General features: G+C 43.2%; 3 protein-coding genes across 3 annotated transcripts in view; 1 reads left to right on the top strand and 2 right to left on the bottom strand.

The window, feature by feature from the left end:
* Positions 1-6,616, top strand: part of fryl (furry homolog, like) — a 43,977-nt gene extending 37,361 nt beyond the window's left edge. The window contains exons 56-61 of the mRNA XM_083887880.1: positions 132-230; positions 1,015-1,083; positions 1,874-1,891; positions 3,639-3,749; positions 4,121-4,314; positions 4,756-6,616. Of these exons, the coding sequence (XP_083744006.1) occupies positions 132-230; positions 1,015-1,083; positions 1,874-1,891; positions 3,639-3,749; positions 4,121-4,314; positions 4,756-4,999 (735 nt within the window). The 3' untranslated portion in view covers positions 5,000-6,616. The remainder of the gene's footprint in view (positions 1-131; positions 231-1,014; positions 1,084-1,873; positions 1,892-3,638; positions 3,750-4,120; positions 4,315-4,755) is intronic.
* A 517-nt stretch (positions 6,617-7,133) lies between these two features.
* Positions 7,134-9,007, bottom strand: zar1 (zygote arrest 1; the record flags this gene model as incomplete). Its single annotated transcript, XM_083888152.1, has 4 exons — positions 7,134-7,277; positions 7,370-7,444; positions 7,513-7,605; positions 8,282-9,007. The coding sequence occupies 4 exons, from the start codon at positions 9,005-9,007 to the stop codon at positions 7,134-7,136; spliced, it is 1,038 nt and encodes a 345-aa protein (XP_083744278.1).
* Positions 9,008-10,366: 1,359 nt separating this feature from the next.
* On the bottom strand, positions 10,367-12,649 carry slc10a4 (solute carrier family 10 member 4; the record flags this gene model as incomplete). Its single annotated transcript, XM_083887493.1, has 3 exons — positions 12,282-12,649; positions 11,976-12,186; positions 10,367-10,894 (listed from the first exon to the last, which is right to left on the bottom strand). Exons 1-3 carry the CDS (start codon positions 12,626-12,628, stop codon positions 10,367-10,369), a joined length of 1,086 nt encoding a protein of 361 aa, XP_083743619.1. The 5' UTR covers positions 12,629-12,649.
* Between the last annotated feature and the right edge of the window lie 1,266 nt (positions 12,650-13,915).

Below are 13,915 nucleotides of genomic sequence, written 5' to 3'. Positions count from 1 at the left end.
TTTTTGCATGATTGTATTCTCGCAACGTTTATACATGTTATCCTGATGTATATGTATTTTTCATGTACTTTGTATGTATTGAGTGTCGTTGTTGTGGGTTAAATGTCTGGTGTCCTGTCTTGCTGTTGTAGCTGGTCTCTTGTGGACTGTTGGAGACTCTGAAGTTCAGTGTGCTGGAGTTGCAGGAACACCTGGACACCTACACCGTCAAGAGAGAAGCAGCAGAGCTTGTGAGTCTCTTCCACATAAACCACGTTTTATTTTCCTCATCTCTTTGAGCCTTTTCCCATGGGGGAGTTGGCCTCGAAGCCTCTGTGGGAGAATCACAGTTTGCCACAACTGCAGTTTTAGCTGCTGTGTCAGGATGTGTGTGTGTGGCATCTCAAGAGAGATGAGCTTAGGAAGCATTCTCAAATTGTTCTTTATCCATACATTATTGCACCATAGAAGACTGGCAAATGACTGATGCTGTATAGGACAAGCCTGAGTATGTCTCATCAGTGGTGCAGACATTAAATCAGTGTTGAGTTTGAGTGCATTTAGCTGCTGTTGGTGTCTGCATCACTGGTGACATCCACTGCTGTGGGGATAAAAATAACCGTCAGCTTTCCTAAATCAGTTATAGCAGGCCAGGCAGGAGAAGCTGCAAGGGGAGGGAGGAATGATGAAGGGGGAGGGGAATGAAGAGAAGAGATTGGAGAGGGTTCTGTGATGTTTGGGTGCTAATTGAATGAGACGGCAATGGTCCCTGGAGGGCTAGATACTATCCTGTTCTCTGGAACAGGCCTTCTTTAATTTGCTAAGTACAACAATCGTATTACATGCATCTCCTCCCTGACCAAGCTTAAAGCATGCAAAGGAAGTGGAGTCCAAAAGTATCCGACCACCCTCCCAGTATTTTACCCATATATGTCCAAATAACAACAAAACTCTTTATCTACCCTCTAATAATAAGTATCTATTTTCTTCTCACTGTCTCAATACTCACTCATTCTTGCCCTCATGTTCCCTCAGTGGCTCGAGAACTGCAGGAAAACATTTGGGGACAAAGACGACAACCAACAGCTCAATACTCACACACAGGTATGAATGATGTCTTACATGTATGATACCCAGTAATGTCATTCTTTTTCTCTAGTAAATGTAGGAGAAGGTTGTAAATGACTGATGACCAGTGAGATCTCGGCATCGAGCATTTTAAAACAGTATAAATTATAATCCGCTGTATGTTCTGATTTTAGGCTAAAATATTCAGAAACCTAAAGGAAGAAAATGTTATTTGTTGTTGCTCTGTGACGTAAACATGTGCCCTTAAAGCTGAAGTTTGGACTTGAATAGAATGTCTTCCCTCTGTATCGTCTTTGTTGTGTCAGTTTTATATATTTTTGATGCCAGAGAGACAATGAAGAGAAATGTTGCCTCTGGTCTTAGAGTTGTTGACATGTTCACTTAGCTTTAGACCCTCGCACAGATCTGTGGACCTTGTGCTCACAGCTTCCCACTCTATTTTCCACCCATGACAGCGCAGTTGATACTGATGTGCTGTTTCAGTCTCATGGGCAACACATTGAGACATCTGTTACTTCTCTCTCCTCCTTCTCTCTGTAACCTCTTCTCTGCCCTCTTCTTCCTCATCACACATTCTTGGTTGCTCGGTGTAAAAGGTTTCTGTTGCCACTGAGATGAGCTCATGTGCTTCAGCTCACTGAGCCTTTTTCCCCCTCCCTGACCTGTGAAATGATGAACCACAGCTCCTTCACCTGTCAGGTCACTGTGTCTCAGCTGCCATGTTTAAGCTCACTAATTCTTGGTCTTTCTCCCCCTTCTGTGTTGTTTGTTGTTTTGTATGTGACCTGCTCACCTTCTTGCTTAGCAAATGGAAAATCTAGCAGTAAGTGGTTCTCATATTACAGTCTCTATAATAATCATGACATTCAGACAAAACACTGACCATCTCATGCCTCTGTACGTATACCATCCCCATCCAAATCTGTATCTCTGTCTTGATCAGTCATGCAACCCAGCGCAACTTCCCCACCCAACCAATCATAATTTAATCTGTTGTCCTATTTTGCTATATGCTATACATATAATAATGCTTCTTTTCTGTTGCTAAATCTGGAATAATCCTTGTCTTTGTGCTGCACACTTGTTATTTCCGATAGATGAAAATGTGTAACCTTCAGTGTAGAGTCACCTCTGGGTTATCATGATGAGAAGGCTTAGGTGAATACGTGATGTTGTTGTTATGGGGTTTAGATAAATTTTGCATGTTTATGCATATTATTTCTCCCGCCTTGTTTTCCTGGATTAGGGTCTTAAAGTGACACAATGTAGGTTTTGCTCCCCTACAGTCGGTAAACGATAATGTTTGTTACTACTGTACAGTAGCCTATGTTATAGCATTTATTACAAATATGATGACTTTGTTTTATTTTTCAAGATATTTGAAACCAAAACTATGGATATGCCATCAAGTTACAATGTTGTCGTTCTTTTTGTGGCATGGACCCAGAACCTGCTCAGGCTTTGACAGAGGTGACACTCACCCTGTTGTTAGTTGATCTACCATCAAAATTATCCTGCACTGTGTCACTTTGAAGGTCCAGTGTGCAAGAATTATACCCCATTACCACTGGTCAAAAACCTTTTGACCAGCTTTGGCTCTGATCCGCATTAGTGGGATTGCAAAACCCCCGGGTGAACATGCTGGTTTTCTTCTTCGTCTTTTGGCAGTGAGACAGATTCAGGCGTGAAGATGCACATTCAACTTTTGGGAATTAACATAGCCATTAGCAGTTCATGTTTTAATGTTTTTTTTTTTTTTTACAATATGCGACAACACTTGGACCAAAGTGAGAGATAATCACCTTTTTTCAGTATGTGGGTTCAAAAATCCTGGGTATGCCTGGTAATTTTATAATTTTATATAAAAAGGCTTAAATGAGACTCGACCCATTCGTTTGCGAAGCACGTCAGGAAACTATGGTGGCATTCACATACCAGAAACAATCTAAACATCCTTTCACTCCACTTCATACTCTCTCTGCTCCTGTATTTCTTCCTCCTTTGTTGGTTCATGCGTCGGGGTTTCTGTAAGCAGAGCCATTCTTCATTTATGTAGTAAGCTTCTGCTTCAAAAAGCAAAACGCTTGCTCAGACTTGTTTGTCCATTCAGTGGAAACATGGCAGTTGTAAGATGGTGGCCTCCATCAACGAAGTCCGTTGCCTGTAGTTCAGTCTATGGCTACCAAAACAAAACTATCCCCATTTTAAATCAGTTACACACTTATGTAAACATGTGTACGGGTAGTATTTTACATTTTTGCCGGTGTAATAGAATACAATAATCACTTTTGTTATCATTATTTGTCTTTTGCAAGTGATGGTGAGGGACACTTTTCTAATTGAGCTCTCACAGCTAATTCTAGTTGTAGTCACAGTCTCACCTCTCGCTCCTTGGCCCAAAGCGGATGGCGCCTCGCTCTCAGCTGTGTCGTTAACCCTTTCAACCACTCCCACGTCTCTAACCCAGGAAACCCATCTATCTAATCATCTGATCATCAAGAGTTATTTTAGTGCAGCCTCGGCAGGTTTGAGCCTGTGTGTGAATTGTCTCTTCTGTTCCGTCTCTCTAGGAGCTGGAGTTGTGTCGCAGGCTCTATAAGCTGCACTTTCAGCTGCTGCTGCTCTTTCAGGCCTACTGTAAACTTATCAGCAGGGTGGATACCATCAAGAGGGAGGCAGAGGTGAGAATGAAACACTGTAAACCTGCTGGTTAGTTTTGAAAAAGCATGTCTGAGATGTTTGTGTTCAGATGGCAGCAGCGTCACACTGACGGGTTTATCAGCCTCATCTCTGTGAGACAAATGAGAACAGACTAATTGCATTACACTGCATCCTGCTGTAAAAGCACTGTGCTCAACTGTTGCCTCAGTGTCTCTTGCTCGCAAGATTTTGAATAACGATTTGTATTGTAAAATAATCTGTATTGCTGCATCTTGATGTTTCTTGAAATAACTGTTGGACTATTTCAGTAGACGAACAGCACAGTTCCTGTGTAGATTGTGTGTGTCATATGGCACAACCGTATACTAATGTATGTGTGTGTGTTTCTAAGGTGACCAACATGTCTGAAGAGCTCACAATCCTCGAGAGCTGTTTAAAGGAGGCGGAAACGAGGAGCGACACTCAGGAGGATGTGTGTATGTCAGACACTGGGCAGATCAACACGGAGACGGCGATCCAGTCGCTGATCGAGACTCTGAGAGCCAGAGATTTCGGTTTTGCCCTCACGCAGGTCAAAATCTTTAGGTAAGAGGAGCAAAACAAGACCTCAGACGTAAACAAAAGACACAAACGATTTATCAAATCATGCACAAAAACGATTTCCAAGTCCCAACCTGTACGATCTCGTGTAATTTGTAATAGTTTTATGCTCTGAGAGAATTCAGCATTTTAGCAATTGGTTTCACTACTCCCCAATTTGATGCCATTTTCTTGCTATAATGACATTAAAATATGCAAAGAGAGGAAAAAAAAACACTTTTTCAATTATTTGTGAAAGAAACCTGCTTTTGAAGGCTTTACAGCCATTTCAGTGTGCTGAATCTCTGTCCATGGATGAGAGTGATCATTGTCATTTGGCCTTGAACAGAACACTGGAGAGAAACTCTTTTCAGTCTTTACTCCATAGCGCTTGTGTTCCACAGAATCTCCGCGTCTGTACTAACCCTCACCCTCTTCTGTCCTCAGGTCCATGTGGCCCAACGATATTTTCGGCAACGAGACGGATAACGCGGTTCAGACGCTTTTGCACATCTACTTCCGACACCAGACGCTGGGACAGACAGGCTGCCTAGCAGTCGTGGGCCCCAGCAGGGACCTGACGCAGGCCAGCACCCGCCTCATGGAGCTCAACCTGCAGATCCGCGAGGCTCTGAGTCAGGCCCAGGCCTGCCAGCCACACACCACTGTGGTCAGCAGCACTGGGCTGTGAGCCGGTGGCACTGCTGGACTAGAACAGACTGGACCCCCCGCCGTCTGTGCAGACCTCTCCTCAGCTGGAGAGGGAGGGCAGACGGCGTGGGGCCTCAGAGGAGGACGAGAGAGACTCCACCTTTAAAGGGCTAAAGGATGTGTGGGAATAACTGTGACTCTTAATATATATTATTACATGTATGAATGCTTAAATCTTATATCTTTTCCCTGACTAAGCCAACTTGCAAAATTCAGTTGCAATAAGTCATGTGGGTGTGGTGTGCCTGAGACAGAAGAAAAGAGGACAGAGTGGGATGACGACTTTTTTTTTCTATTTTCTGTTTGATTCTTTTTTCCTCTCTCTCTCTAACTCTCTTTCTTTCTTTACTTTTTTTATTAATTTTGCTGAATCTGACTCGATAAAGCATATCGTAGTGACCGCCTCGGGGGCTGGGGCTGGGTTTTGGTGTTTGTGCGCATGTGGAAGAGTCCAGAAGAGGGCGCTGTACGTGTGAGGATACACCGTCAGGATTCATAAAGCAAAAACATAAAAGAAAAAAAAAAGTTTTCCAAAGCATGCTTGAAAGAGAAAAAGCACTGCAAGAATATTTTTTTGAGAAATGTATTTTTTATTAGAGCTAACATCCTAGGTTGTAAATGTTAGGGTATTTAACATGTAATTGTAACCCTGTGGGACATGTTTGCCTTCAGGGAGTGTAAAAAGAGAAATATATATCCGTTTATCGATCTGCTTTGAGAGGAACGTTAACCTTCAACAGGTCTACACGCAAAACTCACTCTTAAACCAAATAAGTAGCTGCCTTTAGAGACTCTCGACTGTGTGATTATATATTGGGATATTTTCTGGTATACGCTCACACACAAATGCATATAATTGCACACAGGTGCAGAACTGGCTACAGCTCATAATGGAAACATAACTTATTTTACTCTGTATATATTTTAGAGAAATGTATAGTGTAAAACCAGTATTTTTCCCCTTGTACTTTTGTGTAATGCACTGTTCATCCGAGTAGGATGTATGTATAAAGCTTATGTGATGAGAGAAAGCCAAGACCAGATTTGAGTCATTAATGATCCATATTATTTTTATTTGTCATCCAGTCACACAAACTTTTGAAATTTCCCAAAGGCTGCCTTGGTTTTTGGTGTGTAAGGTCATGTTTTAAAGAGGGTCGGGCTCATGTGGGACGATGAAGGCATGGGAGATCTAATGTAGCCTCTACCTCTTGTTGACCACACACCAGTCCAGCCAAGCCACATCATATGCATTCCTCCTCTACTGTGATCTTACTGTCAGGACAGCGCCCCCTGCATGAAGCAGGAGACTTGTTTATTATCCATCCAGGCCAATAGTCCCATTGCAAAGCAGCGCTCGTCCTCCACATTTGATCTTGTTTTCCTTTTTTGTGTGTGGTGTCACTGAAGCTGAGTTACTGTCAAGATGGCCCTACATGCTGCTGTGACTGCAGGACATAAACTGTTACATTAGACGCTCTCTGTAAATCTTGTCATGGCACATTGTAACAGTCACTGTACTCATTCCTCAGCTTTGTCCCTCCCTCCCTCCTGCTTGTCTGGTACATTTGAATGCTGTTCTTATTTAATAGATTTACCTGGAAGATGTTTTAATGTAGAGGTGCATTAATATTTTTTCTTGTTCACTCACATACCAGCCTTCTCTCTGGATAAATAAAAGCCTAATCATAAAGTACGAGTTTGTAATTCGTTTCCACTGTGAAAACAAGCCCCGTCCCCCAAAAAAGTACACCATTGTGACCCCTGGATGCCAGAAATGTCATATTCCTTGTTTATATTATGTGTTACACTTGAGCTTTAAACTGTACTTTTAAAGTTCAAATGAGGACAAAGTTAATGTTTTAAAATTGTAAACAGATCAAGATCCTACACCTTTTAAGACTTCTACTTCCTGTGCAGTGAACACAATGCCTCAGTTCAGAATGCATGGTAGCCATTTATTACCTTTTCTTACCAATTTCATCAACAAAACAGGCGTGAAAATAAGTTTCATAACATGTGCTTTGCGTTCCAAGTAAACATGGCGCGGGGGCTGAAGATGCTGCCCCACACAGGACTTGAACTGGAAGTTCAAAGTTCAGTTGAGACGCTCCTCAAATGATGTATTTGAAGCTGAACGTGCTGTCGCAGGAAAGACGCTTGCCTTTGCATCTGCCGCACAGGTCCTGTCTGTGGGGCCGCTTGGGGTCAACGTGGCGTTGTGTTAATGCACACGAGCAACGCGCTTTGTTGCAAGTCTGGAAAAGGGGGCAAAAAAAAACAACAAAACAGTTTGAGTCATGGCGTCTCAATGGAATAGTTTTGATTTACAGAGCAAAAAGGTGCTTACGTGACATGTGATGTCCTCAACGCGATACGGGTTGAATTCCTTTTGGCATTTCCGACAGTACTGTTTGAAGTAAACCTGGAACAGCAGACCGTTTTAAATTTTGGGCACCAGCATCAATCTCCAAACGTGATTACTCTGTTTACCTTGTTGGTTCCCTGAACACACCACACGTAGGCGCTCTCCCATCGCAGATTGCATTCTCTGCAGTGATAATATCCATACTTCTGTTCCAGAAACTGAGAGGTTAAAAAGTTAACTGGTGTGTTCACTCATTGAGAAAGAATTTTAAAATCTAGGTTTTATGTTTAACAATTCAGAATCAAATTGTTGGTCCATTCGCTGATGTAATTTAATCTAGTTGAACATTTTTTTATCCCCACAAATTTGATTTATATAAACGTGGCTTTTATTTGACAGCACCGTTTACCGCTCTGAGTCAGTCATCTCCTGAATCCAGATAGATATCACTCGCGCTACTTCTGAAATCCACAGTCATTTAAGTTTGAAGGGACAAATCCATCCTGTGTTTTTACAACTGCACCCCTGGAAAAGTAAATCGAACAATGGCAGTGTTCCATTCAGCTTCAAGTAGTGGGCCTGGTTCACACCGTCTAGGGTTACTGTACATGTACAGACCTCAGCCATCGTTCATGTCATCAGTAACACAGGCTCTTCTTGCTAAAATCAAGTCAAATGTGAGACCAATAATGTCTATAGATGGCTGCGGGTGTCAGTTGTATAGTTCTGTTGTATTATAGCAGAAACTATAATATACAATGACTGACAGTTTATGTATTACACTGTGCAATAAAGAGGAAATGTGGAAAGGAATAGAAAAAAAGAATACAACACAAAGCCAGTTCAAAGACAAATATATTTGTGGGTCACTTGTAACGACTTGATTGAACCCACCTGGAAGCGCACGCGCGCCTTGACCTTTGACCCTTCCACAGCTGGCAGCGTGTCCTCGCCGTTGGTCGTTTGTTTGACTTTGTTGTTTTCATTCAGAATGTGGGCTTGTGTTTTCTCTCCACTCTCGGTCGCCTGGGTGTGTTCGCCCTTCTTCGCGTCGCTCTCCCCCGGGGACTCGGGCGGGTCACCCGGCGGCGTCACCGCGTTCGCGTCACCGCAGGAGGTTTCTTTCACGGTGTTGTTGTTCTCGTCCACCACCAGGAAGGAGGTGACGCTTCTGTAGGCGATAGGCGAGTACACGGCGAGGGTGCGGGGGTAACGCACGCCGCCCGCTGGCTTGGGGCTGCCACTGCCGCCGCTCCTGCCGCCGGGCGACACCGCCTCCTCCTGCTGACTCTTGCGCCGGAAGTCCCGCTTCATTGACAGAAGCGTCCGCGGGCCGATGGAGCACTGCACCGAGGCGTCTTTCTTCGGGTTGACCTGCACCGCCACGTCCTTGGTGTTGGCCTTCCGGAGCCGCGGGGTGAGTTTGGGGTTGATCTGGGATAAGATGGACTTGAGGTGCGCGCGCTGCTGGTTGTTGAAGGCGTCAGAGTCGCCGCCATAGTGGCTCAGGTAACTTTTATATTTCCACCCCGCGTCTTTGGCTCTGGAGTATCTGCCCGAGTACGGGTTATTATAGGAATCGAAGTAGCTCTCGACTGGCTCGTCACCAAACGTCGCCATTGTGTTTCAACCAAGCGAGATGGCGACGTGAAGCATTTAAATAATGAAGCTAGCTCCATCAGGGCTAATCACTGTCAGCTGTGAGGACCGTTACTCACGCTGAAGACTTAATGAGGAAATGTCTTAAAATATTCACTTACTGTCTCATAATAATGACTTTTTATCCACAAATGAGGACTTTCTGTCTTCAAACATTGACTTACTGTCGCAAAAAGTCACTTTAAGTGTTATTGCACAGTCAAAACAGACATATATTATTGAATAACTGCCAGAAAGTTGAAGTTATCTAGTTTAAAAGGGAGCACTGAACACTTTTTGACATTTCTACAGCCATAAAATCAAAATAAATCCAGGCGGCCTGGTTATAATGATGGTCATAAGAGGGTTAATATCTCAATATGGATTAACTTGATCAAAATATCGACTTACATAATGACTTACTATCTTAAAGTAATGAAGTAATGACTCAAAATATTGATTTACTATCTGAAAATAATGACTTATTTCTCCAGGGCTGCAACGACCACAATGAATTGTCAACAGTTTTGATAGTTGATGAATCTGTTTGATTGTTTTTTTCAATAATTAAAACAACTTATCTGTTTTTTCAGCTTCTTAACTGTGAATATTTTCTGGTTTCTTTGCTCCATGTAACAAAGAAATGGTAAAAACTGAATCATATTGGTTTGTGGACAAGTACTCGATTAATCGATAAAATAATGGACGGATTTATCCATTATGAAAATAACAGTTAGTTGCAGCTGTAATATTCTGATATAGTGAGTTATTAATCTGAGAAAGTATTTCACATGTATTTTAGATATTAATTTTTTAAGTTAGTGTTTTTCAGATGGTAACTTATTATTTTAATAAAGAACGTTTATTATTATGATAACTTACTGGATTGCTTGACAACAACATGACAAACAAATGTTTTTTTATTATCATTATTATTATTTATACAGCATTGTACATTTGTTGATAATCTGCACACATTTCACATCTTGACTAGTTTGATTGTGAGATGTTTTTGGTGCCTCACACACACACACACACACACACACACACACACACACACACACACACACACACACACACATACATACATACATGTGCAGTGTGTTAAACTGCATGATGATTAATGTAAATGTCACTTTACATGAAATAATGCAGTGTCTTCAAACGTCTTGCCGTGTTTTAATCGTACATTAGACATAAATCGTGCATGTTTATGTTGCGAGAATGAAGCTTATGTTTTTAGTGTTTCTTTTTCCTGAATGTTCTTGATGAATGGCAGCCATGAATCCCCCTGCAGCTCCTCTCCTGCTCCACTTACATACTGTAGTTTATCTCAGCAAATCAAACAGGAGTCGGATCAGGAGGACAAGGGTCCAACGTGATGCTGTTTGGGTCGCTCACTGTCACGCCGCCGTAAGATGAGTCAAAGTCCTCATCTTCGTGGAACCTTTGATACGAGATGTCCGTGTCCTCGCTGTCTTTCATGGGCTCAGGTTTGTGTAGGATCTCCTTCCTGTACACCCTGTAAGCCAGGATGAAGACACCAGCCTCAGCCGCCTGGAACAGGGCGTACAGCAGAGGGAACATGTACATCCCTCCGATCAGCTGAGGGGGGAAGGCCAGCTTCAGGATGGCGGTGCACAGCTGCACGTTCTGGCAGCCGGTCTCCAGAGACACGGCCCTGCAGCTGTTTGGCGGCAGGTCAAAGAGCTTGGCGAGACCGTAGCCTGCGGCGTAACCGCACAGAGGCATCAGGACGGCCACCACGTACACTGAGAATGGGATGGTGGACAGCAGCTCGGGCCCCAGCATCGCTCCAGTCAGGATGAAGAGCAGGATGAGGGTGATGAGCAGGGACCACAGTGACGCCTGTGAAACACAAAGTCAAGTCGTTTCACCCCATGTTTTTTCCAGTTAAAGTACTATTTTGGTCCCTCATCTAAAATAGATTTCCATGTTTGTTTCTTATACCGATAGTTCACCTCGTAATGGTGTATACAGTATGAGTTTGACAGGATTCATCAAGGGAGCACAGCTATGCATTGTGTTGATTTGAATGCGTACTGCTGAGAAAATAATGTTTCAAGGACCCAACTAAAAAACATAAAATATTCCTTTTGAATATTTGGGTTTACCATCCTTATTTTAAGCCATTGCTTGTCTTAGGCAGTGCATTGTTTCTCAACACACTACTACAGTATATACAACAGCACAGATGCTGTGCTACATCATAGACTGTACATACAAAGTAGATATAGGACAACTTGAAGTATCAATACATTAAATCGCCACCAAATAAGTGTTTGAAACGAAGTCTGTGAGATCAGTTAAAAAAACAATTCTCAGAGGTTTTAGTCTCAGTTGTTTAGTTTCAGGTCATCAATAAGGACAGCACACATGACTGGACACCAGTATGATTGACAGGTGGTGTTGTCCAACAGATGCCTGGTTGCAGGTAACATCTGTGATTTAAAAAAAATTAAACATATCACTGGTTAAATTGCCAATCTCAAGGCTTCTAAAACAGCGGTTTGGATTCTTCCGGGTGATGTCAGAATGTTATTCATTGTTTTCAGTTGGGCCTTCTTATAAGGAGCTTATTTCTGTGTTTGTGTCACATCAAAACAACATTGTCAGTTCAACATGTGACTGTTGTGTGCATTTCTCATCCAAACCCTCTGTCAGTCACTGTCAAGTTATCATGTGTTGAATGGATTTGCCTCTCTGTCATGTTTGGATTTTATCAGAAATGACTGAGGGGAGGAGCTCTTCCTGACACTGTGATGTCACTGTCCCTGCGGTCAGGTTCCCTCTCTGTAGAATTACGCAGTGCGCTTTCGCGCAAAAGGTGGTCTTTAAACTGTGACTCACAAATGGCACTAATCAAAGTATTTTTAATCACACTCCCTCATTGGAAACAAGTCCTGGCAGACCATTCATCTTTAATTACCTTCAGAACAATGTCAGCCACACGCGTGTAGCGGTACCTCAGCATCACTCCTAAACCAATGGGTATGAGAGTGCTGCACAGGGTCAGGATGATGGCACCGAAGGGCATGAGGTTTACCACAGGTGTGTTGATCCACGCCCGGCTGTAGATCCACAGACACAGTGGCATTAGCACGAGCGCCAGCAGCGTGGACGAGATGGTCATGACGATGCTGAGGAGAGAAGAGCAAAAGGATGGAGGTCTGGATCACGCAAATAACACTTATTAAACTTGTGAAACCGTATTACAGCTTCAGCTGAGCTCTACCTCAGATTCATCTCTCCGTGCACCAGCAGAGACATGATGTTGGATAAGTTTCCTCCCGGGCAGCAGCCACAAAGCAGAACGGCCATCGCGGCCACATCATCCAGGGAGAAGGTCAAAGCCAACAGAAAAGCCACCAGAGGCATGATGACAAACTGGCACACAAGTGCCAGCAGCACCCCGATGGGTCTGCGGATGTGCTGTCCGAGCTGGCTCACATCCACCGTGCAGCCCAGTCCCAGCATGGTGAAGCACAGCACGAGTCCAACAAACACATTTATCCCGTGGCTGAGCGGGGAATCCCAGAAAGCGGGCATCAGGTGAGGGGAATCCGTCAGCGGAGCGACCATGAACTCCGCACCGGCCGCTCTCCTGAACGTGTTGCCTTCAACAAACATGGCACTGCGCGCCGCTCCTAATCTCGCCTTGACTCCATCCTCCGCAAAATCCATAACTTCCTTCAAAGTGTCAGGAATCAGATAGTCCACCAAACTCGTTTTTTGTGCATCACCGCTGAACACACTGGAGTTCTCCATGGCGCAACAGGAGGAAAGAGTGTCTCCACTCAACGCTCGTGCGTAAAATGATTTCTCCCCTGGTGGCACTGGCGCGCTGTCACTAATGCGCAGTGGTCAGAGAATGGGATGGTGCCATCATGTCACTTACTGTCTTAAAGTGACTCACCGAGTCCGACTGGTGCCGCGGATTGGTTCTCTGATAGACGCACATAGCTGGAGGGGAGCGTCCGCACACAGCTTCACAGCGCACGGGCCAATCAATAACGCGCAGGCTCTTATACTGAAGGAAGAAGAGAAATGTCCCGAAAACATCCATTTTAATCATGATATATTGACAGTTTTCCATTTGGAAAATTACGCCCAGGATGTCAGAGGCTATTCCGCCCCATTTTCTAGAGGATATAAATTAAATTTATGGAACATGCAGCTGCGGTGGAGACCATACAGTTTGTAGAGGTTGAGTAAGCACAGGCTATACATGAGAGAAAAGTGTGCTGATCTTTATATTTGTGCAGCAAACTGTGACAGTCTGCCTCCATGGTTCTTTTGTTGGCCGCGCTGTCGCTTTCAAGAAGTGTGTGCATTACGCACGAGTCTATGCGTAAAACATGAACGGCCCATGTTTGGTTTATAGAATCAAACATTGGTCTCATTCTTTTTACTCCGTGTCAAGCACTGCGAGGATTAGAAGATATGCATCATCTATAGTTCTCTGGAATTGGAAATTGAGTCAAGTTATCTAAAAGGAAAAAATACATATGTGCTGTGAGAACTTGGTTAAGAAGAAGTCACTTTTATGTCACTTTGATTGTTTGGTTGTTCAGGAGATGTATGTTTAATTAATTAAACACTTTTACACAGTTAATTAATGGAAATTCTTACTTCAACGTGATTTAAGTACAATATTACATTCAGAAAACGTCTAGAGAAACTATCTATTAAGTCTAAACAAATAGACGTAACACTGTCTTATAAAGTAATAACGTTCAGATGTAGAACTTAACCTTTGTTTGATGCATTCTCTAGAAATTCCATTTGTTGAGACATCATTTCCAACAGTTTCCTGAAACATCATTCCAGTTAGGAGTGCACAATTAATGAATGACACTGACTTCCTTA

This window comes from Microchirus variegatus (assembly GCF_963457635.1).
Source record: "Microchirus variegatus genome assembly, chromosome: 4".
Taxonomy (NCBI): domain Eukaryota; kingdom Metazoa; phylum Chordata; class Actinopteri; order Pleuronectiformes; family Soleidae; genus Microchirus; species Microchirus variegatus.
Note: the sequence above shows the minus strand (reverse complement) of the source record. Positions and strands in the feature narration are given on the sequence as shown.